A 26,390-nucleotide genomic window follows, 5' to 3' on the forward strand; every position below is an offset into this window, starting at 1 on the left:
TGGTGTTTGGCATGCTTTTTTGCATTATTACTTAAGTGACCTAAAATTTTTCTTTCCTCTTTTACTCAAGATAATCAAGAGGCGATTAGTGGCATATCTAACTCCTTATGAGTCATTCTATTTTTTTCTAAAGGTGAAGCTTTGCATGTGCTAATCTAACCTTTAAAAGTACAATATAAATTGTTTAAAATAGAATCACCTTTAATTGTGAATCAAACACTTTAAATAGCTGAACTTTTGAAATAACGGATTTTTATACTTGTGGTTAAGTCTCAGCCACTTGAACGTACACATACACATTCACATTATGTTGGCAAAACCTGTCCAACTGAGAGATGCCTGCTAAACAGCAATTAAACATGCTTTTGTTGTTCAGATGTTAGGACCATTTCTCCATGAAAACATACATATATGTCGTGAAGGTATGCAGGTAAGCAAGGTCTGCACTATTAGGAAAAAAGTTCAAAACAAAACATCCAGGTGTTTACTATGTGGTAGGCACTCTTAGGTTCTACCTCATACATCACCCCACTTAACCCATCCTCATAAAAAACTGTCAGACTGGCATCACTCTCCATTTTACAGGTTAGGAATTAAGTCATTCCTCAGAGGAACAAAGTTCCTTGGAGACTCTGAGGAGTCAGGGTATTTTCTGAAGGTGACACTGACAAAACTAGAATTTGAATCCAGGTGTTTGTCATGGTTTTTTTAATTCTTTACTGCTTCATTATGGCATAAGCAGTAGCTTAATAATAATCTCTCCTCATTCACTGTTTCCCCTCCCACCTCAAAACCATGGTCAATCTGGGGGGAAATGAGGCAGGGAACAGGGACAGTTTTGAGGCTGGAGGAGACTGTGATGATACAATGGCCTCCATTAGTGGCTGACAAGGAAGAGAAGGTAGTTTACTCAAAAACTGCCAAATACAGAAAGTATACTGACCTTTTATAAAGAATAAAAGTCAGCCTAGGCAAATTTTTCTAAAACAAGGAATAGGGAAGACAAATGGAATAATTATGTGACTCTACCAGGGGTTGGGAACCTTTTTTCTGCCAAGGGCCATTCGGACATTTAAGACATCATTTGAGGGCCATACAAAATTATCAACTTAAAAATTAGCTATCAAAAAAAGCTCCTAGATTTACTGACTTTCAAGTCTCACCTGTGGTTGCCTTGGCAGGGCCAAACCAAATGATTTCTCGGGCCATATACAGCCCATGGGCTGGACACGGCCTGTGGGCCAGACATTCCCCACCCCTGCTCTAGAAAGATATAGTTTTCATTTCATCTTTAAGAAGCTCTGTCCTTTCTGGGGGTGAGGGTGAAGCAGTATTTGAGCACTTATAAGGGATGGCATAAAAATGAGAATTAAAAGTGTTTCCTGATTTGGTAGTATTACCCCATAGCTTTAAATCCTTTCTGGAAATAGGCAGGATATCAATTCTAAAAAAAAATATTTTTAACCTAGGTGTTAAAAGTTACTATATATTATTCAATTTTATGTCACCAAATGGAGAAGCCTTACCCTAAGACAATGAGTTCACCATATTTTACTGGTGCTTTGGATGGATGATTTTCTTGATCAGGAGAAAACATGAGCTTGGCTGTCGTCTTTCTCAAATCTTTGTTCACTGGTCAGGAGCCTTGGGACACCTTTTGCATTATTTCCTAGAAAGGAAAAAGTATTCATTAATAATATGAACAATAAATTTCAGTTTAAACAAGTATGTTATTTTCTAGCTGACCTCGTGAGCACAATATTATGCAAATTATCACATAATATACAAAGTATGTGGCATTTCCCCCAATAATGGTTATATTTTGATACAACTGTTTAAATGGATTAATATGTATATTTGGGTACTTCCACTTACAGGAAGATGGAATAGACATATTTTTCCTTATTATTTCCACTAAGTACAACTAAAAACCCTGGGCATTAAGTATACAGCATAAGAAGATGAAAAGTGAGAGAAGGCAGACCAGCTAGGAATCTCAGGGCCCAAAGAATGACACAATGGTGAGTTCCCGGGGTTTTCTTTTTGCCTAATATATTCCAGATTTGGAGATGAAGAATCCAGCAACTTGAAATGCCAACTGGCAGATTAAAAAAAAAAGAAAAGGCCTCAACAAAAGCCTCGTCTCTCTAGTCAAAAAGAACCAAGAAAGGAGCAGCCTTAGCAAGACTGAAAACTTTTGACAATAACCGCTCTACTGCAGCCAAACACCACAAAAAACACTGTGGCTCTTCCTCTACCCGCAACAGCAAGAGCCAAGTGGGAAGCCTAGACTTTGACCTCATGAGGCCATAACGACAAGGCCCAACTTCCCAACCGGGGTAGCGTCAGGGCAGGTAGGGAGCCAGGACTTCCACCCTGCTGGTTGGTAACATGCCCCCACCTCTACCCTAGCAATGCCAGGGGGGACCACAAGAAGAGCCTGGACTTCCCTCCTTACCCAACAGCAGTAACAAGGATCTCTTTCCCATGGGTGTCAATGGAGGCTGAGTAGGGAATCTGGGCTTCTATGTGCACTTGGCAGTAAAAAGTGGGGGATAGGACAGAAGAGAGGGAGGGACACAGAAACATCAATGTGAGACACATCGATTAGCTGCCTCCAGCACTCACCCTGACGGTGGTCTAGGGGTCAAACCTGCAACCCAGGTACCTGCCCTTGACTGGGAATTGAACCCTGGACCCTTCAGTGTGTGGGCTGATACTCTAACCACTGGGCGCACCAGCCAGGGCAAGAATTATTTTAAGAAAAATGCCATTCATTGAAATACACTATAAAATCCTCTCATCTTCTCACATGAATTTTAATAAGAATTAATCTTAACTTTTAAATTAAATGTTAATAACACTGCTTAGTCTTGATTTGCATTCCTATTTAGAGCTACTTTCTATTTTTAGGAAGTGATGGTTTTCCATTTATAGTAGCAAATAATTTCCTTTAAAAAAGATTATTTATTTAAAGTCAATTTAAATAGTAATAGTAAGTACACAGATATGGCAAAAATCTGACAGTGATATGTGAATGTCCATAGTTAGGTGATATCAGTATATTGCATGGCTAGCAAGCAGTCATGTTCTAGTTCTAGCTCTCTTTGAAGAAAGCAATCTGCTTCCTCATCTCTAAAAATGAAGGCACAAAAGTAGACTGAAGACAATTTTGTAGCTGGAAATACATGAGGCCATATGGTCCTAAAATAAGAATTTACAAGTAATGTGCACATAACACTATAGAAGATTTAGTTCTACTGCCTCTATAGCAAAAGAAACAATTTTTACCTTAGACAAGGAATTACAGTAGGGCTGGCATATACCCACTATTCTGTATTTTCTAGAGCCCTTGGCTAAATTAGCCAAGAAAAACAATGTATTTCTAATTATACTTATTTTTACTCTGCTTAGGTCCCTTAAAGGCTTGATCTTGGGATATTTTATCAGTGATATCAAAGTTTCAATCACAGGAACACACTCAAAGTTGGATTCTATTTCTGTATCTAAAAATTTAAAACCTATAGTAAAACACTTGAATAGTACTGGTTATAATAACCAACTGGTTAAAATAACCCAATTCAAAGTTTTCTTAAATTTATTTATTTATTTATTTATTTATTTATTATTTATTTTAAATACATCTTTATTGATTTCAGAGAGAGGAAAGGAGAGGGAGAGAGAGAGATAGAAACATCAATGATTAGAGAGTCATTGATCGGCTGCAGCCCACAACCCGGGCATGGGCCCTGACCGGGAATCGAACCCTGATCGCCTGGATCCTAGGTCGACGCTTAACCACTGAGCCACGCCCGGCCGGGCAAGTTTTCTTAAATTTAAAAGGCGCATAATCAATACATATAATGGCATTCTTAAACTATGAATAAAATGTGCCATAATAGCTATTTCTCCTTGAACCTTTCCTTGCAGTTCTAATGCATGCTGGCAGGTGACTGCTGTAGAGAAGCTGCTGGAATCTCTGTATTCTGAAGAAAGATGCTCTTCACGACAGTGTAGAATCTTTAACAAAGCCCAGTAGCTAGATAGTGCTCTAGCACTCACTCTCTTTATATGTTCTCTCTATTTTAAAATCTGGGTAAGATACAGAATTCTTCAAAATCAATTCCTGAAGTCATGCACTTAGGACTTGAAATGACTGCATATATCACTCGTTTATTCTAATGCCTGGATTACTGGCCCCAGCTACTGGTATTCAATTAAGATAGTGGATCAGAAACACACGCACACACACACACCTGCCCCATATGTTTAGTTCTATTCCAATGTCATCTAGCACAAAGAACATGAAATAGCACCATTTAATTCTAACCGAAACTGGGGGGGGGGGGGGGGGAGGATGTTAGAGAAAAGCTTCCTAAGATAATAAAGTGGTTTTCTATATAATATCTGTTTATCTGTTACTTTGAAGTTCTACTTGATCCTTGAAAATTGAATATGTTGCTCTATCAGCAGAAACCTTCTCAAGTTTAACAAAAAAATTTTAAAGAAGTATATTCTGGAATAGAGTTCTCCTCTTCTTTGTGTGGTGGAAAAACATGAAAAGTTAGCCATAAAATATATATTAATTTGAAATAGTCTCATTAATTTGACTAATACAACATTCTAATCATTTGTTCTTCAAAGGCCAGTGAACTACAATTATTTTCATATCAAGTCTTTCCAAAGGAAAGACTTTCTATAATATGTAATAGTCTGTTTCACCTAAAGAAGGAAAACTGGGGAATCAATCTTTGTCCAAGCTTCTCCCTCAGCATAACACATTTTTTCTTTTATTTACATTGCACACAGCCTACTAAACATAAGTACAAAATTTCTGCCCTGAAAAAATAAAAAGGATACAAATACTAAGCAAGGGACAAACGGATCTTATGTAGATGTTTACATTCATCTTTTGAACACTTCTATTTTGGTGGGCAAGTGAGTAGGCACAAAGGGGTGTAGAGAAAAAAGAAAAATGTTTTAAAATATGAAAATGTTATGATGCTTTACAGTAAAAAAATGTAATGTGGACTGCATATGTTATCTCTGATGAAACAGAGCTCCACCTATACTACAAGTCCTCTGTGGTTGATTTCAAAAGGATGGCTCAAAAGAAAGAACTGTTTTCGTATATTTGTAGTGGAGCCATTTTATGAAACTAAGTTAGCTGATGATTGAAGGGAGTTAACTTTATAAAGCAGTTTCTTGATAAGAGTGAAAAATTATCACCTTCTTCCTTCTTTCACAATTAGCAGGATTAATGAGCAGTCTCTTTCCATAAAAGGAGAGAAGGGACAGGAGAAACAATAGTGTCAGAAGTAGGAGTATGAGGTTATTACTTTTGTCAGTGTCTTTTAGTTTTTTCAACACTGCAGTGAAAGTAGTACAGTCCATGTTCCTCTTCCCATGATACAAGGCACTCCCTGGGCAAACTCCCAGCCTCCCCTTAGGGTAGCCAAATGACATGCTAGTTAATAAGACTTTCCTACCTAATTCACAGGGCTACAAGGATAACTTATTTTCATTCTGATAGGAAAGCAGTTAAGATCGTTCCAAGGGACAGTATTTGTTCCTCTAAACTAGGGTTTCTCAACCTTGGCACTACTAACATTTCAAAATTGTGAAGAGCTGGCCTGTGATTATAGAAGGTTCATCAACAGTACCCCTAGCATTTACACCCCCTAGATGCCAGTAGCATCTCTAGTTGTGATAATTTTAAAAAAGTCTCACACAGGACTGTACACCTGAAACCTATATAATTTTATTAACCAATGTCACCCCAATAAATTCAATAAAAAAGTCTCACCTTTCTACCCCTCGTCTTATGAGAATCATTGCTCTAAATCTCAAATTGGGGCAATTTGTTTTTAGGAGGGGAATGTGCCCTATATTTGGCATAGTGCTTGTCACATAACAAGGTACTTAATAAATGTTTTCTTACTAACATCATCATACTAATATCTTAAAGGGTTATTACTAACCCTTGTGTTAGTAAAGGCAATAGCTTTAAAAGTAGCTGCAATTTCAGTATTTTATTAGAACTGATAAGGGTGGCTGGGAATGAGAATTGGGAGAACTATCATCATACCTTGATGGTGATTATTAATATTTCTATGCATTTAGATATTTTAATATTGAAACAACCTATCTCAAGTGAAGGAAAGGAAAGGGACTGGAGCTGGAGTGATTGTAGCAGTAGTTATAAGGCCAGTGATGAGTAGACTGATGTTTAGAGAAATGTTAACTTGTGGAGGTTAGATAAGAAAATATCTTCTTGACCTAGGAGACCCATGCCTAGAAAAATTAAAAGTAGGCTTTGAAAAGCATGGAGGAATCCCTTTAAATTAAAAAAGGTGTCAATCTGAATCAATCTTGGGTTAAGGTCTACAGTGCACTTGCAGAGAATGCGAATTGCAAAGTGCTTTCACATAAGATTATTTTATTTGACCCTCACAATAGCCCTGTGAATTAGTAAGAAAGTCTTATTAACTCCATTTTCCAGATAAGGGAACTGAGTGTGTCAGTCAGCAAGGCCAGTGATCAGTTCAAGGCCAAACAGGTAATATTTGGCAGAGCTAGAACTAAAACCCGCATATTGATTCAACATACATTAACTCATTTAATTTTTATCACAACTACATCAAGTATAATTATTATTCCCATTTTGTAAATGGGGAAATGAAGCTTCTAGAAGTCGTCTGGGTTTTCTAATACCACTAATCACACCCCAGACAAGGTTGAGTGGGGCTGATTCCTAAATAAGAGACCCTGTTGTCAGACCATTTAGGAGAGAGACTAGAAATAAGAAGTACACCTGTGTAAAATAAACCCTAAACAAGTTATACTCCAGCACAGACTAGTAACAACTATTCAACTATGACTAGAGCGTTTTGAGATTATTTGAACCTTTGTCACTTCCTCAATGCTCACTGTATTTGTCAACGCTGTTTCCTGGTAGTGACCAACAATAAAAACTTCAGTAAACAAAGTGGACTGTGCATGCTTATTTAAAAAAGGGGGGGGCAGGAATCCAAGGGGAATAGTAGGGTATTACCCTAAGGTAAATTCCTGCTACCATCAGGAAGAAAAACGTAAAAGTGAGTCCAGACAGCCTAGGAACAGAAGGCTTCGTGTATTCCTTGGGAAGTGACAGCCAAGACAAAACTGCAGGGCAGTGTTCCTGACTGGGAGCCGGGTTTTAAACAAAACTGCGCCACCCTACCCCCAAATGATCATGAATTCCCCACGTCTAGAAAATATATTTCAAAAGACATAACAAAGGACTAAAACATTTTTACTGTCTCTGCCCATTCTTTTAGAGTACCAAAATTCCTAAAATGATAATATGCTTCTCAGAAAGCAGGAATAGAAAATCCTCTTGTTTTAACCTTAATTAAAATTCTGAACAAAATTCTGCAGAACGCATCAAATTTGGTGGGATTAAACAGTTATTTGGAACAAAAAATTGGACAAAAGTGTATTCATGGGAAATTCTATTATTTCTAAAGTCAGCATCCAATACTGGCAGTCAACTCATGCTTATGCTACCCTTTTTCCATAGTGGCTAACACTGGGCTCTGTCTCTGTGCCAAGCACTGTTATAAGCACTTTACATCTATTAACTGATTGATTTACTCCCCAGAACAACCTTATGAGATAGAAACTATTATAAACCTCACTTTATAGATAAGAAAACTATGGTTTACAATTCAAACTCTAGCCAACACTCTGGAAGTGCTGAAAATATAATGACCGGGGGGGGGGGGGCTGAGGAGGAGGAGAGAACTACTTTGGGAAACTAAACAACAAACAAGAAAATCCAACTCTTTTTCTACTACATATAAAGTATTAAAGAGCAAGAGTTTACACAAATGCTATTGCCCTAACATGGGAATAAACTTCTATAATAGTGACCATCCGTTTTAATTTTCTCAATAATTCAATCAATCATTTGAAGCTAAGTTTAAAAGTTCCTTGGATAAAATTTAAATTTGGAAAAAATGACCAACCAATTTAAATCTATACTAACTTATGAGGTAAAAAGAAAAAATGGAACACTGAGCCCATGGTCATATTTTTATATTCCAGGAATAAGCCATATTAATCTTATGTAGGTTATGAGCCCTTCCAAAAAAATTGCTGTGTAATGATTATTTTCGACAGTTAAATTACTCCCAGAAATAGAATCACCTGGGTTTTCTTTAGTCCTTATAAAACAATGACCAAGTTATATGGGTTTAAAAAAAAAAAGGGCAACAACAATAGCCTCAAAGTATCTCCCCCAAATATTTATTAATTATACAGGAGACAACAGTAACCTCACAGTGGGAGAAACTGATACCATCTTAACCAAATGACCCAGCTTAACATTACCTGTAAAGAGACATTTTGATATCATGTATTCTCTGACTATGATGCACTGAGGACACATCAGTTCTGTGGTATGCTGCCTCAAAAATGCATAACCTCAATCTAATCATGAGAAAACACACCAACCCAAATCAACAAATGTTCTACAAATAACTATTAGTACTCATCAAAGGTGCGAAGGTCATGAAAGACCAGGAAAGAAACTTCCAGATTGGAGGAGATAAAGGAGATGCAACAACTACATGGGATATGGAATTATGAATTGGATACTGGAACAGAAAGAGGACATTAGTGGAAAACTGTTTTTATCTGAATATGGTCTACAGTTGAGCTAATGGTATTGTACCAATGTTAATTTCCTGGTTTTGATAAATATACTATGGTTATATAGATTGTTAAACTTCAGAGGAAGCTGAGTAAAGAATTTGTATCTATATCTATCTTTCATCTACCTATCACCTATCTATCCATCCATCCATCCATCCATCCATCCTTAGTTCCTTTTGTTCCCCATATTTTCTGTAAGGCTAAATCATTTCAAAATAAAAAGGAATAATAATCATCATAATAATAATAGAAAACAATCAAAATAGTCTTTTAAATTTAATAAAAGGAATTAAAATATGAATTCAAGGTTCAAAGTTTGCTTCCTTTCAGCCTTCTCACCACCTAAAGGTACAAGATTTCCAAGCTGTACTGGTTCTGTCAAATCACAGTGCCTGCCAGATCTCATGTCCTCTCTCTGATGTAAAACTGCACCATCCATAGTGCTTTTGGTCACAAAAGTGTTAATACACAAGTGTGGCCACTCACTGGACTGAACCAAAGTGATGCACCAACGTACTGGCTAGAATTTGACAGAATCATGCTTTATGTGTTTTTCTTTTAAAAAAAAAAAAAAAAAGTTATGATATAAAGGAGATTTTACTAATGAATAATGTAGGTAGTTTTATTAGAAAACACTCTGTATATGCAATTATATCACAGCTTCTAAATTAATGCTATATACTGAAATCTTTAACAGTATTTGATTTTGAGTTCTGTCTAACTGACTACATGAATCCTGGTCTTCAAGAGTTTATGAAAGGGAATGGAAAGGGGAACTGGGAGAAGGAAGAGTGAGGAAGAAGCAGCACTGGGTAATTTTGATATCTTTCATTTTAAGAAGCCAGAAAGTCAAACATTTTCCTGAATTATTCACTAATTATTTCACTGTGATAATGTTTTCTTCAAACTAGAAGAGACACTTATGAAGGACTAAGTAAGCTATGACTGTATTCAGGGCCAACTCTGAACTATTAAATCTACAAAACCAGCTCTGTAGGCACATGATTTTCTCATCCTATAAAATAATGACAGTATTTCCCACACCCCATAGTATCTGTCATGAGGACTGAATGAGAAATGAAGCTGCACTGAAATTTGGATGCTGGGCCATCTGCTTGGTCCACTCACTAAATACAGAAAGTCATAGACTTTTGGGTCTCTTGAAATTATTCAAACTGTGAAAGTTAAGCCAGTGATTTTCAAGGAATGAATGTAATGTAAAAAAGAGAAAGTATTTTTTTAAATACCTAATATGTATTTAGTTAGGCATACAAAGTAGGTCCTAAGTAATACTTCATTAATTTATAGTGATGCCGCCCCATTACCTAAGATTTAATTATTTTCTCAAAGATTCATCTTTATTTTTCAGTATCTAAACAAAGGCTATAATCTGTTCTTTGTAGTAACTTTGACATCATGTAGAAAAGTCTACTTTTTCTACTGCTTTTAATATATAACAGGCCCTGAAATATAACCAAAGACCTCAAAAATCATTGCAATTAGTTTCAAGGTTGAATGCTATATAAATGTTTGATTCTCAATAGGGGGAAAAACAGTATATCAAAATAAAATAAGATTTAGTATATGTAGTCCCTGCTCTTACAGGGATATTAATTAAGTCTTCTACAGTTTCACAATTCCATTAGAAGCTCTATTTGAAAGGTATGGGAAAAAATGTAGTTGAAAATTCAAATTGCAACTGAATCTCCAATATTGTTTCTAATAGTAAAGTTAGCTACTGACAGAGATATCATTATTAAAAAAAAAAACTATTTCTGGAGCTTAAAGATGGTGGCAGACTGAGTGGAAGCTACACTGACACTCTCCCGGGACCAAACTGGAATTACAACATTTTAGTATAACATCCCTAATAATCAACTGCAACTGAAGACGAGCTGGAGAGCACCCTCATAACCAAGGAGGAAAAGTGGAGACTGCACAGAGACTGGTAGGAAGTGTGGAGGCGCAAGAGGGCTGCCTGGGCTCCCACAGGCAACAGCTAAAGGTCTGGAGGGATATCTCAGCTGGAGGTGGGTACTACTGAGGACTCTGGGGCCTAAACCCCAGGCTGGGCTTCCCAGCCAAGAGTACTAGAACTGAGAAAGGTGCCCACATAATATCTGGCTGTGAAAAGCAGCCAGGTTTCTGTCTGCCAGGGAGAGGGGGCTGGAAATGCGGGCACCCTCTTAAAGAATCAACGCACAAAGTTTCCTGTGAAGCCACTCACCTTGGGATCCAGCAGAGGGAAGGCAGAGCTGACTGGAGCTGTGTGAGGAGAATCTAGAGTTGTGGGCTCTGAAGATAGAGCTCAGAGGGCACCCCTCTGGATTCCTGTGCCCAGTCATTCCCCCAGACTGCAGAGGACATCCTTCACAGGCAGACATTTACCTTCCAAGCAGCTTTTGCCTGAGGGGGAAGCAATTGCCCCACCCTGCTGGAAAACCTCTCACCCTACCCAGAGGACTTTCTACAGCCTGAGGCTCATTAAGAGAATCAGATTAATCAACCTGCAGGCAGAGGAAGACCTCAGAGTGCTTTGAGTCTTTGCTTGATCTGCCTCTGGAACCGGGCCTTGGAAAAGCATACTTTGGTGTGCATCTTGGTCCTGTCTAAATGCACACAACTCCAAGAGAGGAGACCTGATGCTGTGGGCTGATAGTTCCAAACAGGGTACTTGGCCAGTCACAAACTGCATTTGATATTGGCTGGCACCAGAGACCTTCCAAAAAGACTGAGAGTTCTATCTAATACATAAAAACAAACCTGACTAGGCAGCCAAAATGAGGAGACAAAAAAACAAGCCCCAAATGAAAGAACAAGAGAAGTCTCCAAAAAAAGCTAAATGAAATGGAGATAAGCAATCTATCAGATACAGAGTTCAGAATATTGATTGTGCCTGGCCGGGCATAGCTCAGAGGTTGAGCATCGACCTAGGATCCAGGAGATCGGGGTTCAATTCCCGGTCAGGGCACATGCCCGGGTTGCCTAGGCAGCCGATCAATGAATCTCTCATCATTGATGTTTCTATCTCTCTCTCTCCCCCTCCTTTCCTCTCTCTGAAATCAATAAAGATATGTTTAAAAAAAAAGAATACTGATTGTAAGGATGCTCGACAGCATGAAAAAAGATATGGAAACTATGAAAAGTGACCAGCCAGAAATGAAGAATGACATAGCAGAAATAAAGAATACAGTGGAAGGAGTAAACAGCAGATTAGAGGAAGCTGAGGAACAGATAAGCAAATTACAAGACAGGGTAGAAAAATAATTACTCAGAGATCCAAAAGAAAAAAACAGTTATAAAACAGGATGACAGTCTAAGAGAGCTGTGGGACAACATGAATGCAACAATATTCGCATCATAGGAATGCCAGAAGAGGTCGAAAGTAAGCAAGGGTTAGAGAAACTGTTTGATGAAATAATGGTAGGAAACTTCCCAAACCTGGTGAAGGAAAAAGTTACACAAGTTCAGGAGGCACAGAGAGTCTCAAGCAAGAAGAACCCAAAGAGGCCCACACCCAGATACATCATAATTAAAATGCCAAAAATTCAAGACAAAGAGAGAAAAAGGCAGCAAGAGAAAAGCAAACTGTTGCCTACAAAGAGGCTCCCATAAAGCTGTCAGCTGACTTATCAGAAGCTCTACAGGCCAGAAGGGAATGGCATGAAGTATTCAATGTAATGCAAAACAATGATCTGAAACCAAGACTACTCTATCCAGCAAGGCTATCATTCAAAATAGATGGTGAAATAGCGAGCTTCCCAAACAAAAAAGGCCAAAGTAGTTTATCACCACCAAACCAGCATTGCAGGAAATGTTAATGGGAGTGCTGTAATTAGAAGCAGAAATAGAAGCATTGCAAGAAATATCAAAGGGACTGCTTAAGAAGAAATAGAGAAACATAGGCATAAAGAATTAAAATGGCAATAAATAAGGACCTATCAATAACAACCTTAAGTACTTTAAGGGAGAAATCAACAGCAATACAGTCAGAGTTAGGGACTTTAACACCTCATTGACTTCACTGGATAGATCTTCCAGACAAAAAGTCAACACGGAAACGGTGACTCTAAATGGCACACTAGATCAGATGGATTTAATTAACATTTACAGAACATTTCACCCCAAAGCTGCAGAATATACATTCCTCTCAAGTGCACATGGGTCATTCTCAAAGACAGATCACATGTTAGGACACAAAACCAGTCTTTGCAAGTTCAAGAAGACTGAAATCATATCAAACATCTCAGATCCTAAGGGCATGAAATCAGAAATCAACTACAGTAAAAACACTCAAAAACATTCAAACACATGGAAGCTAAATAGCATGTTATTAAACAATGAATGGGTTACCCATAAGATCAAGAAAGAAATCAAAAACTTCCTAGAAACAAATGAAAATGAATACACAACAATCCAAAATCTATGGTACACAGCAAAAGCAGTCCTAAAAAGGAAGTTCACAGCACTACAGGCCTACCTCAAAAAGGAAGAAAAATTTTTAGTAAATTATCTAACCCTACAGTTTAAAGAATTAGAAAGCTCTCCTGTGAAGCCGTCTGGATCAGGGCTTTTGTTTGCTGAGAGTTTTTTTAATTGCTGCTTCGATTTCATCAGTTGTTATTAGCCTATTCAGGTTTTCTGATTCTTCCTGATTCACATGATCTCACTCATATGTAGAATCTAATAAACAAAATAGACTGAGGAACAAAATAGACCCAGAGACGTAGAAGCAAGGTACAGAATGATCAATCTCAGTGGGAAGTCGGGGGTGGGAGAGTGGGTGGGGAGAGATTAATCAAAGAACTTATATGCAGATATGCATAACCCATGGACACAGACACTAGTGTGGTGAAGGCCTGGGGGGGAGGCGGATGTGGGGGGTAAGGGGATCAATGGGGGGGAAAGGGGGATATCTGTAATACTTTCAACAATAAAGCTAAATTTAAAAAAACAACACAACAAACTACTTCTAATCGCACCAATGAACAAAAGTTTCATGAGAGTTTTGGTTTTCTCTTTGGTTTATGAAATGTTCTGAAAAGCAGCAGCTGATCTTTCTTTGACCAAATCATGTTTTCCCCATAAATTTTTATAGCAGTAATTTAGAGACATTGTGTGTAGGAGGCTTAGAACATCTATTTTTTAGCAGAATGAATATTTTAAATCACTCAGTATGGTATTCCTATTTAACTCTTTTCATTAGGAAAACGGCACATACATATAGCTGGGATATTTCTACAAATTTTCTCTCTCCACTCTAATTATTGTTGTATTCTCACATTACAAATACTCCAATTAAGTAAATAATGATCAATTTAAATTTAGATTATGATCGTAATTGGAAACTTTTTTGTCACTGACTTAACTTTCATTTTATACATATATAAAAGAGTATTTCCTCCTCACAAATAGAGTAGAAAATAATCAAAAGTAAACACACATTATTGGGAACATGTCAGTATCTAGCAAGCAGATTCAGTTTTTCATGAATTTCCTATAGAAAGGAAAAAAATCTCAATTATATCTTTTCTTTTAATGAAAATAAAATGACTCAGAAAGAAAACACTCCTGGGAACTATCACTGTTCACTTTTTAGCAGAAAGAGATCCCCCTGCCCCCATAAATCACCAGATCTAAAATTATTAAATCTCTTCCCACCATATCAGAGGAACAACAAAATATTCAGGCAGAAACATTACTTAAAATCCTTATAAGGCAAGACTCTCAACATTTAAAACAATTCTTTACATTTTTCCCCTATCTTGGTAAACTATAGTTATCCCAAAGGCCTACATCTCTTTGAGAGCAACTCAGGAGAAGATCTACAGTTAAAAAAACTAGATTCTGATAAACTGTCAACAGCTAACCAAAATACAGTGACAGTACCATCATTCTGGCTACCAATTTCCTTCAGAGAGCGATATGATTCTCAAATTTAATAACTCAAAAGAAAGTAATAGACAACATTAAGTTCTAAAGCATGTAAAAAAAACCCTACACCAAATGCTGTAGCTTGGATTGGAAAAATATTATAAATGAAAAATTTTCAGTCGACAGGTAATAAACACCCAGCTATTTTTCTTATGCTTTCTTTAAGACTGATGATGGGAGGTGAGAATAACAGTGTAAAGCCTCCCTAAGTACACAAAAGCCTTGGAACTTAAGATTTATTCAACCTTTTCCCGAAAACGGAAGGAAATGCAATTCATACATTACACACTTCTAAAGCTGAATGTAGGAAAAAAAGTGAAACAAATATAAATGATCTGTTTAATTATGATTCAAATCATTCCTTTTACAAACTTACCTTTAACCTGAAGTACTGATAATGTTACACTTAAAATTAAGCCACAAAACACCTACCTCTTTATTCTATCGCTATCACCACAAGCTAGACAAACCACCTTCTCAACAGAGGGTAAAATCCAGATAGTATTCAAAGCATCTCCCAATTACACTTGGAATCACACACTGAATAGCTGTCTGCTCAGTGTTCTTTCACTTAAGCATCACATAATGTGTGTGGGTGAGCCTGTGTTATGCAAAATAGGTAAACACTATATAATTCTAGATTCTATTGGCTGAACTGAGAATTCACTTCTCTCTCACCTCCTCCTTAAGGAAGTCTGTGGCCCAAAAGGGAAGAAACGGAAGCAAGGAGGAAGCACAGAAAAAATTTTAACATGGGCTTATTTTCAAGATATGGAATTAGGTACTTCAAAAGGGATTATTCATTTCTTAAAGGGCTAACTTAATTAACTATATAAATGCTCTAAATGTCAGAAGTATAGCTAAGACACTAAATTACCTTTTCAGGATAGTGTAACAGCCTATTTGAACAGATTTAGTATAATAATCTGTTAAGGAACACTCCGTTTAAAAAAAAAGAAGAATCAATATTATTCATATGTGAAGAAAGAGTGCCCTTTTTAGCACTACCAAATGAATCAGATTTTTTTTGGGGGGGTTTTGTTATAAAACACTATATATCCCAGGCATAAGAACAGGTGAAAATTCAATCACATTTTCAATTGATCATGCTTGTTTATTCCCAGCTTTATAATTTATTTTTTGTTAAAAATATTACAGATGTCCCTTTTTCTCCCCGATGACCCATTCCACCCCATCCCATCCCTCTCCCCAGTCCCTCTCCCCACCATTGTCCATGTCCTTGGGTTGTGCATATATGCATATAAATTCTTTAGTTACTCTCTCCCCCTCCACTCACCTGCCCTCCTCCATCCCTCTGACATTCGTCAGTCTCATCTATGCTTCCATGTCATTGAATCTATTCTGTTCATCAGTTTATTAAGTTCTTTAGATTCCACATATAAGCGAGGCAGCAAAAGACAAACATCACGTGATCCAGCTTTATAATTTAAAATAATATAGATCAGATTCATTTGCTGCTCATGAACATGGAGAAATGACAGCAGTACCCAGAGGTGAGCTGGGAGTATACAAGCTTCAAGTAGCTACGAAAGGCACCATACTTATTGATCTTAGCTGCTTTTAGATTATGCTACTTGTAAGCTTCATTTGAGGAGTTACTGCCTGTTACTCCAAATTCCCCCATACCTTCTCTTAAGAAATGTGTTTTCTTATGGTGAAGGGTTGTGCAAAGAACTAGTCTATTCCTCTACACAGCCAAAAGTGAACTTGTTTTGTGCTTAATTATATTTAAGATTTTTAAAAACATGCTAAATTAAGTCACAAGAGTAAATGATAGTTCATACCTGTTCAATAAGTTACACATGCAAACCACTTATATCAGCAATTTTCAACCTTCTTCATCTCCTGGCATATATAAACTAATTACTAAAATTCTGCAGCACACCAAAAAAAGTTATATTTTTTGCCGATCTGACAAAATAATGGTTATAATTTTGATTCATTCATTCTGGGAGGCTATTGTGTTGGCTGTTGTCATTTTTTTCTTTCACAATCTAAGGGGAAAGAGGTAAGTGCCCCTGACTAAATGGTCAGGTTTTACATATTTTAAAAATTCTGTGGCACACTAGCTGAAAGTCACTGATCTATACTATCCACCCATTAAACTGATACTCAACTTGAGTCTAGGGGCCGATACTCTCTAATATAAAAAATCCTTTTGGTGGTCCTAAGTCTAATAATACCTTGTCACCTAACACCTTGGCACAAGATCAACCACCCTCTACTTTACAGCAGCGAGTTTAATTCTGTTGCTTCCCAGCATGCCACACAACTGTGTCACATCCCCTGAAGCTGTTCAGTAAATCTGCATGTTTCTTTTGCTTGTTCTGCTGGCAGCAGGCCCATGTAGGTTACTGACATAATCTGCTCAGGTATCCTGCTTCTGTCCAATGTAGATACACATTCAGTCCAGGAAACATATCTATACAAATGATCTGGGCATATTCTACCTATGATATTGCTATTTGGTGCACCTGCATTGGCCATGATTCTAGTCTGATGAAACTGCTCAAGAAGCCGGACATGACAGGCCCTATACTCATACTAAATAGAATGTCGTTGTGATTATCTATGCCATAACAAAACTTGAGGACTTGCCATTCGTTAGACCAACATATTGACTCTCTTATTAACTGTGGTAGTGTATTTCTTGCTCAATTCTTAGGGCAACCAAAATGTCAATAGCTCATATGCTATGATCATGTACTACTTTAATGATTAAGAAGAGCATTAAGAGTATGAAAATTCCTTATGTACATCAAGCTCTGTTCATACAAAATAATCTTCTGAGGAAATACATTTTTCTTAAAGAGCTCTAAGACATTACAAACAAAACCTCTATATTTTCTGAGTATGATGAACTACTATTATAACAGGACAAAGACCTATAGTTAGAAGGGAAAAAAGGGCTACAATTAAATTTTTAAGCTTTTCTTCCCCATCCTGAATTCTTTTTGTTGTTCACATATGCCTTATTTACAACGATGTCTGATTAATAACAACATGGAGGCCAGTCAAATACAAAAACAAAACTTTAATTAGTTTTCTTGGCTGGTGGGACAAATGAACCTGAATCTAAATGACCTTCCCCCTACTCTTCTTCCATATTTGGCTTGGCTTACAAGTGTCTTAAAGCTTCCTTGTCTTTATCTACAATGCCTGAACTTCTAGCAATTACCTCAGTTGAGGTCAGGGACCAATGTTAAATTTCTAGTACCCTAAAGATGTTTAAAAATCATTCCAGAAAAAAAACTAAACAAAACAAAGTGCACTTACCTCGCAATATTTAGGCCTTTTCAGTTTTTTCTTTTTCTTACAGTCCTATTTTTCTTATTTAGTTGATTTCACCCTTGGACACAACTGACCTCCTAGAGCTTGCTCCTTCTCTAATGATCTCTGAATGCTTCTAAGGAAGCAATGAAGCACTCACTCCTCACAGTCCCTTTGCTTCTAGCCACACCCACAACAAGTGTGCAAATTATTTCATCCTTTAGTTGCACCTCACTGGTGACACTCAAGTCACGTTCCTCTAATCCGTAAGGCAAACTCACATAAAAAGCATTTGTGCCCGGCAGGGCGTGGCTCAGCAGTTGAGCGTCGACCTAGGATCCAGGCGATCAGGATTTGATTCCTGGTCAGGGTACATGCCCGGGTTGTGGGCTCGATGCCCAGTCGGGGGAGTGCAGGAGGCAGCCGGTCAATGACTCTCTCATCATTGATGTTTCTCTCTCTCTCAAATCAATAAAGACATGTTTAAAAAAAAAATTTTTTTTTAAAGCATTTATTATTCTACAATAATTCTTTCCTGAATATCTACATGTGTCCAGGTTTTTACTTGCCCAATCCATCGAACTCCAATCCTTTTGAGGAAAAGGTACACTGCAGCCTAAGATTTTTCAACAAGGCATAATTCTTCCTTGTTGGGGATGGGAAGAAGAAAAAAAAAATCACTGGTTTTACTGTATCACATAATCACATTTTAAAGCTGGAAAGAATCTTTAAAAATATCCTATTCAACTTGCTCAATTTTCCTTTCAATTCCCTCGTTTTATAGATGAGAAAAATCTATATCCAGGGAGGGTCAGTTATTTGATGAAGGTCACAGGGCTAAGTAGTTGAGCTAGTTAATAGATCTTTTTGACTTCTACATTAGTTTTATTAGTTTTGGAGGCAATACCACAAATGCTAAAAAACAGAGCAGTCAGCCAACAAGTAATTCATACCTTGCATTATGTAAGTATTATCACGAGATGGTCAAATCTTCACCTCTAGCTCTATTCTTTGCTGTGTGTTGTTATAATTTTATAACATAAAAGAGAAAGCTGAAAATTAGACAAATAAAAGCGATGATTGGTATATCATGAAGATTTGTTTCTTTCTGCTTGGCAGTTAGGCCAGGCCTCCCTGAATTGGCTGTTCACACTCCTACTTGTGGACTTTGCTAACCTGGAAGTCTCCTTAAACAAAAGAAAGGAATCTAAATACCAAAAGTACTGCCACAGAGAGGACCTAAATACATATGGAATTCCCCAAAGAGGACATATAGGTGGCCAATAGACATATGTATAGATGCTCAAAGTCATTAATCATCGGAGAAATGCAAATTAAAACCACAATGAGATATCACCTCATATCTGTCAGAAGGCTAGCATCAATAAGTCAACAAACAAATGCTGGCAAGGATATGGAGAAAAGGGAACCCTCACGCACTGTTCGGGGGAATGCCGATTGGTGCAGTCATTGTAGAAAGCAGTATGGAGGGTCCTCAAAAAATTGAAAATGCAACTGCCTTATGCCCCAGTGATTCCACTTCTGGGAATATATCCGGAGAAACCCAAAACACTAACTCGAAAGAATAAGAACATATATGTTCACTACAGTGTTATTTACAATAGCCAAGACATAGAAGCAACCCAAGTACCAATAGATGAGTGGATAAAAAGTTGTGGTACATATATACAATGGACTACTACTCAGCCATAAAAAGAATGAAATCTCACCCTTTTCAACAGCATGGATGGACCCAGAGGATTGGGGAGCGACAGCTAAAGGCTATGGGGTTTCTTTTTCAGGTGCTGAAAATGTTTTAAAATTGACTGTGATGATAGTTACACAACTCTGTGACTATACTACAAACCACTGAAGTGGACACTTTAAGTGGGTGAACTGTGTGGTATATAAAAGATATCTCAATAAAGCTGTTATAATAAATAAAGCATTAACTACATTTTTTTAAAAACTGCCATGAGCTCAAGATCACTGGATGCTAACATACATCTGGAATTCAAATACTGATTTTTTTTTTTTTTAAGAAAAAGAGATCAGAAAAACTTATGCAGCTTTAGAACTTGCATAAGTTTAAATATTCTAGGTATTGTCATTCCTACTTCTTCTAGAATGAGAAAAACTGAGGGAATAACCATTTGAGCATTCTACAAGAATGCTCAGTTTTCACAGAGCTGAAGACTTTCCCAAACCAACTGCTTTTTGTACCAGAAATTACAAAATTCACAATTAGGGTTGGAATTTTTCATCTTATGTTCTCTTTCAATCTAACTTAAGTTGTAGACATGGATTTTTGCTTTATGGTTTTGCCAACATCTTACATCACTTTCAATAAATTCAACTAAGGGGTGTTTTCTCTAACACCAATCAGTTAATCAATTCTTTGGCACCAACTGAGTATCCAACAATTCAATTCAATTCTGCTACTACCCAGACTTAGCTCAGATCCCATAAGTTAAAGGGCTCAGTTCCACAAGACTGTCCCACTTCAGCTGAGAGTCACACATCCAGGCCACCCTTACTTCTGTTAGACTGGCTATAAATCAGGAATTCCCTTGCCCTACTCATGTTCCAAAATTTACTAGACAGCTCACACACCTCAGAAAAATACTTTACCTATGTTTTTCCAGTTTATTATAAAGGGAAATATTAGCTTACATTCCTATTTGACTAAATAGCTAAAAATAGTTTAAAAAAACACACCTAAAACTTCTAGTTTACCAGATGGGACCTCTCCACAACAGGATTATGAAAAGCGACCCTTCTTCCAATATTCTAGATTAGTACTTTCCATTAAATGTTTATTAACGATATCTTTTACTAACAACAGCAATTGTGGGCTTCCCTTGCACTTTAATTAATTTAGGTATTGAAGCAATTTTCAAACTGAGGGCTGTAGTCTCCCCATTTTTAATTTTGTGCTAAAGTCACTAATAATATAACTACTAATCCAACAAATATTACTGAGCATTCACTACAATGCCAGAAGTTATGAGAGTATTCAAACTAGTGCAAAAGGTATGACTGATTCCCTACACCACCACTTGCTTACTTAGTTATAAAAAAAAAGTGTAAATCAACCCAACCAAAATCAGTATAGGACAGGTACTATATTAAAGTAAAAGACCACAGGTACTATAAGACTCCAAAATAAAATGTTACTACTTTGGTAGAAGAGAATCCAGGAAAGCTTCATAGAAGGAGAGGTATCTGAGTTGGGCCCTGGAAGACAGACTAGATTTTGATAAGTGGAGAAAAGGCATTTCAGGTGCTAGGAACAACATGCACCAAGATTTAAAAAAAAAAAAAAAAAGCAAGGAGAAAAAAACCGTATTGTATGCTTAGGAAAGGGTAAAGTTAGTAGGTTCCCTGGAGTGTAGGGTTTGGTTAAGAGATCAACAAACAGTAAGTCTGTGGAAATCAAGGACCGTATTTCTAAGCTCAGTGTCTATCTGCAAGCACCAAATAAATGTTTAATAACTGAATGAGAGGCAGCTGAAAGGTAAAGAAGTGCCTGATACAGTGGGCCTTAAGAGCCAGGGTAAAGAGATCGAACTATACTTTTGAACAAAAGCCGGTACTCAAGGTTTCAGACAGGAGAAGAAAACAACCATGTAGCAGGTAATAAGAATTTCACATTTGTTAAACTCAATCTTTATAACTGTCCTATGACAGATGAGCAAATCAGGCTAAAGAATTTACTCAAAGTCATTTAGACATTAAGTGGCAAAAGCTGAGATCTGAATTTAAGCATGTGTCCTTTACCATTCATTCTACACAGCAAAGGTCAATCAAACCGGGGTCAGAATATGTCTAGCAACAATGTCTAAGTTAAAAATAATGTATTATGTCAAGTTAAAAAATTTAGTCTATTTAATATTGCATTATGGTAAAATTGGTTTTCACGAAATTTGGATGGAATGTTGGGATAGTCCGACCCAAAATATAGGCTGTGGTAGACACACAAAATTCACTTTGGGAATTTTTAGGAAGTTTTCTCAAAGAAAGAGTTCTGTCTCCCAAACAGTAAAACTGATATAAAAGTTAATCTGAAGATGGAGAGGGAAATATATTAGACAAATGCATTAGACAAAATGGGTGATGAAGTCATAGAAAGCCACAAAAGACAAGGCAGCAAAGCATGGATCCTTTTTCTAGTTACTGATTCTCCTCACGTGTCTTGGTAATTCTTTTACTGTTTATATATGAAAATCTATATTGATGAATACAAATGGCTAGTGTGGGCTCCCTCAGCATTTGTGTGTGTTGTTCAATTTCTCCCAGAGGGAAGGCTCTTTCCCTAAGGAACGTGGGAGACCTGTCACATCACCAGTCAGAGATGGTTTTTTTCCTTTCCTTTTTCTCAGGTTAAATGGATCAAGAACAGACCAGTAATGTGGCTCTCTCCACGAGTAAGATGAGTTGCGTACACATTTCTCAAAGGCAAGTATGTAAACTGTATATAAACCTGCAAGATGCTTATTAAACTATTTAAAACTAACCAGGCCAAAACTGATTAAAATGAATCTCCATTTGATACTCAATATAGTTTACTTATTTTTAGGTACTGAGAACCAGGATAAATTTGACTAAGGATGAGTTTACCTTTAGGGATAAGGAGCGAGGTGGGGTGGAAGAAAACTAAAGAAATACAAATCAACTGTGATTTTTAATATTTGTATGCCAAGATATAAAACCTCCCTTAAAATTCAGTTCAGTGTAAACAAAAACCATGACAATTATCTTTCCCCTTTATTATCCTGGCAAAAGAGAAAATTATAAATTTGTTGGGAGGCCATGCTTTAGATTATGACATCACAGCAATGTTTCCTAAACAATGTTGTCAGTCAGGTTTTTAAACATTGCTGAATACGGCTTGACTTGGAAGTGGATGTCTTCTAGGACCTTGCTGTGTTAAAAATATATTCATTTAACACTGTTTTAACTGTTTTTCTCGAACTCTCTTTCCAATGAGCCCGTGATTGCAACTGCCCTTTTGCGAACCTTGTTGTCAAAGGATTACTTTACCTGAAATTGGAACTAACCTGGGAAATCTAGATTGTTGCCTCAGTTAACATTTGAAAGTCAGCATTTAGCTTCCTCTAACTATGCTTGTTAGGACTGACCACTAGATAGGAATAGATCCTCTTTTCAAACTGGTTTTCCACCTTAATTTATCTTTTTTCCCAATCACCTCAGATAAAAACAGGTTCTTCCCATTCATATAATATAGAATCTATATTCTATATTATAAATACCTGAAAAGGAGGAATGCTGTTAAAGTGAGTTGCCTTTTAAGTAATTCTAGCGCAGGCGAAGATTGGATAGATAAAAAATAATCAGTTTTCTTCATACTCAAAATTGAGAAACTATTTTTATCAAAATTTAGATACAAAGGTGTGGGGGTGTAGATATAACGGTAGGAGGTGTACTTTTAATGCCTAGAAAAATACCACCTTATTTTGACATTTCTAAAACTGATGTTAATTCAATAAACATTTATAGTGTCTACTATGGGTCAGGAACTGTGCTGGGAGTTGTAGATACAAAGATTAAATGAGAGATAGTCTCATTTTAACACAGCTATTAAAATTAAGACACCCCCCCCCCATTTTCTGAGATTTCCTGTTTTAAATGATGTAATAGTCTTTTATACATGATACATTCCTATGCTTTTAAAACTAAGTTATAGGATTTGCAAATGTACTTTCCCCAAGTTCTGCATACATTTTAAACTTGGGGAAAAGTAGGAAAGAATTTGAATTATGGTGGAGCCAAAAGACACATGGTTTAAAACTTAAAAATCAAAAGTAATGGAGCTTAGCCTGGCCGGTGTGGCTCAGTGGTTGAGTGTTGACCTATGAACCAGGAGGTCAAGTTCAATTCCAGGTCAGGGCACATGCCTGGGTTTCGGGTTTGATTCCCAGTAGGGGGCATGCAGGAGGCAGCCAATCAATGACTCTCATCATTGATGTTTCTCTCTCTCCCCCTCTCGTCCTTCCTCTCTCTGAAATCAATAAAAACATATTTTTAAAAAGTATGGAGCTTATTAGAACACATCAAATATCGAGCTTTCTATTTCAGCCACCACAATAATTCTTAGTAGTATAATTAAGAGTTGAGAATAACTTCTAACAAAACTTACAATGTTTCTAACGTCTAGGGAGGTGATCAATGATTTGAATAAAAACTTAATAGTATATACATTACCTTAGAAGGTGCTAGATTAACATTAGAGTCATTAAAGAAATTCCCGTGACTATGTGGATCAGCAATATTAGCAGTTATTGACTGTATTCTACATCTTTTAGAATGAGCAATGTATTTATTTGCTTGGTTTTTATATAGGTGTCAGTGCATTTTACAAATATAGGATGGTTCATTTAAAGTGAACCATGCCCAGCCAGGCATGGCTCAGCCGTTGAGCATCGACCTGGGATCCAGGCGGTCAGGGTTCGATTCCTGGTCAGGGCACATGCCTGGGTTGTGGGCTCGATCCCCAGCCAGGGGAGTGCAGGAGGCAGCCCATCAATGACTCTCTCATCACTGATGTTTCTATCTCTCTCTCTCCCTCCTTTCCTCTCTCTGAAATCAATAAAGATATATTAAAAAATAAAAATTAAAAAAATAAAGTAGACCTTCCAAAATAGTGTGATTTTAAAGTAGTCTTGGAAAATTTATAAATAGTCTAATTATTGACTGAAGAACATTTTCATAATCACCAAAAAAGGGAATACTATATGAGTTATTAAGAAGTCTTTTTAAAAAAATATTAAGAATAGGAATTAGACAAAACTTACTTTAATTGCAGTTTACTGAGGTGGTACTTATATGAAAAAGAGCCCAAGTTAGTTATCTAGAAAAATGGTATTCTAAGCCTAGTATTTTTTTCACTGAATGTCAAGGATGTATTAAAGTGCCTACATTTATATTTCTCTATAAAAGATTGTTCTTACAGTAAGTTTAAGTCATTTTCACAATTTATTGCTGTCTAAAAATTTCCCTTTACTTCACATTTTGTTCTGAATGCCTTGGTTTCTTTCCGCCACCTACACAATGTTGAAGGAAAGTGAGGCAAGAGTTGCAAAGTAACATAGTGAAGTTGAGAACCCTCACTTTTTTTATATTCTAAAACAAAATAAACCTTTATTATAAGATGGCTTTTTATTGATAAAAAAAGCTTTTGGCAAGTGTTCAATAAATGTGTGAATAACCTAACTGATTTAGCTAGAATGAATAGGAAGCTTTGCTATTTGTCTTTGTAGATAAACTTGGCTCAGTAAACACAGTAATTGACTCTGTGGTCAAAGGTATACGAACAACAACAACAAAAACTCCACCAAACATACAGATTCAAATATCAGCAATTTTATATCTGTCAGGCCGTCAAAGAGAAAGAACAATATGTTAAATAGAATCTTGTTTATTTCTATTACGAAAAATAATCATGTTAGCTTACACAGACTCCAGTGCTTTGACAAATGTTAATAGTGAAAGTATTAATAGAGGAGATCCTTGCTGAGAATTTTAAGCTATATGAAATTCAAAGATATGTGTAAAATAGAAAAGGAAAGCACTATCAAGTGTTAAGGACATCTACTTTATGTTGCCCGGCAAACTCTCACACTTCCTGTGGTGTAATGGTATCTTCATTTCCTTTTTGGAAATAGGTTATATGTATCTGGTGGAGTTGACTATGCCCTCAAACTTGATGGCTGGGCATATGGCTCAGTCCCAGTGAGAGCCTCACATTCCCCTCCTACAAGGGGAATGGGCCAGTCTGAGCCAACAAGTTGCAGTGAGATTTCTCCTGGAGCTTCTAGGAAAATGATGGTCATTCTTTCCAGATACACAACACTGTGAGGATTTAGGGGCTGTAGGGACTGAAGTTATCTTTTCCTCATGTAGAGCTGGAGAATGAAGCCAACACTGAGAAAGCAGTGCTAAGAAACATACAGAAATCAAGTCTTGGTGACATTGTTTTCAGTCTTGGGTGGAGATATTCTTGAAGCCACACCTATCCTGGACCAGTTTACACAAACCAGTAAATCTTTTCCCCTTGTAAGCCAGTTTGAGTGGTTTTATTGTCAAGAGTTTTAACTGATAGAAATACACTATTTTAAGTGTATTTGTTTCCACAAAAGTAAATACACTAGGTCACAGAATTCAGTTCCAAAAACAAGGTAAAAACAGTTTCTTCCCTCACAGATGATTCTGGTTTTTTGAAGTTTACTCTCCTTAAGAACTTCTCCCTGCTAAATTCAAAGGCTACAAGAATTATATCTTTTGCCACAAATCAGTGAGAATAAAAAAAATCAACAATGGAAAAAAGAAATAAGTACGGGGGGAAAGGGGGACAAGTCATCTATAGAAGCTGTAAATAGTAACCAGATGTGCTTTTTTACTAAAAGCCTAAATGAGAGTCAGAAACTAAAGCTTATAAAATTAAGCAG

The 26,390-nt window shown here is 36.8% G+C and overlaps 1 protein-coding gene across 1 annotated transcript in view; it reads right to left on the bottom strand.

The window, feature by feature from the left end:
* PELI1 (pellino E3 ubiquitin protein ligase 1) overlaps positions 1-26,390 on the bottom strand; it is a 52,178-nt gene that overhangs the window by 10,572 nt on the left and 15,216 nt on the right. Inside the window, exon 2 of the mRNA XM_081156804.1 lies at positions 1,527-1,669. Within this exon, the coding sequence (XP_081012930.1) occupies positions 1,527-1,597 (71 nt within the window). The 5' untranslated portion in view covers positions 1,598-1,669. The remainder of the gene's footprint in view (positions 1-1,526; positions 1,670-26,390) is intronic.

Source organism: Miniopterus schreibersii (genome assembly GCF_964146895.1).
Source record: "Miniopterus schreibersii genome assembly, chromosome: 13".
NCBI lineage: Eukaryota > Metazoa > Chordata > Mammalia > Chiroptera > Miniopteridae > Miniopterus > Miniopterus schreibersii.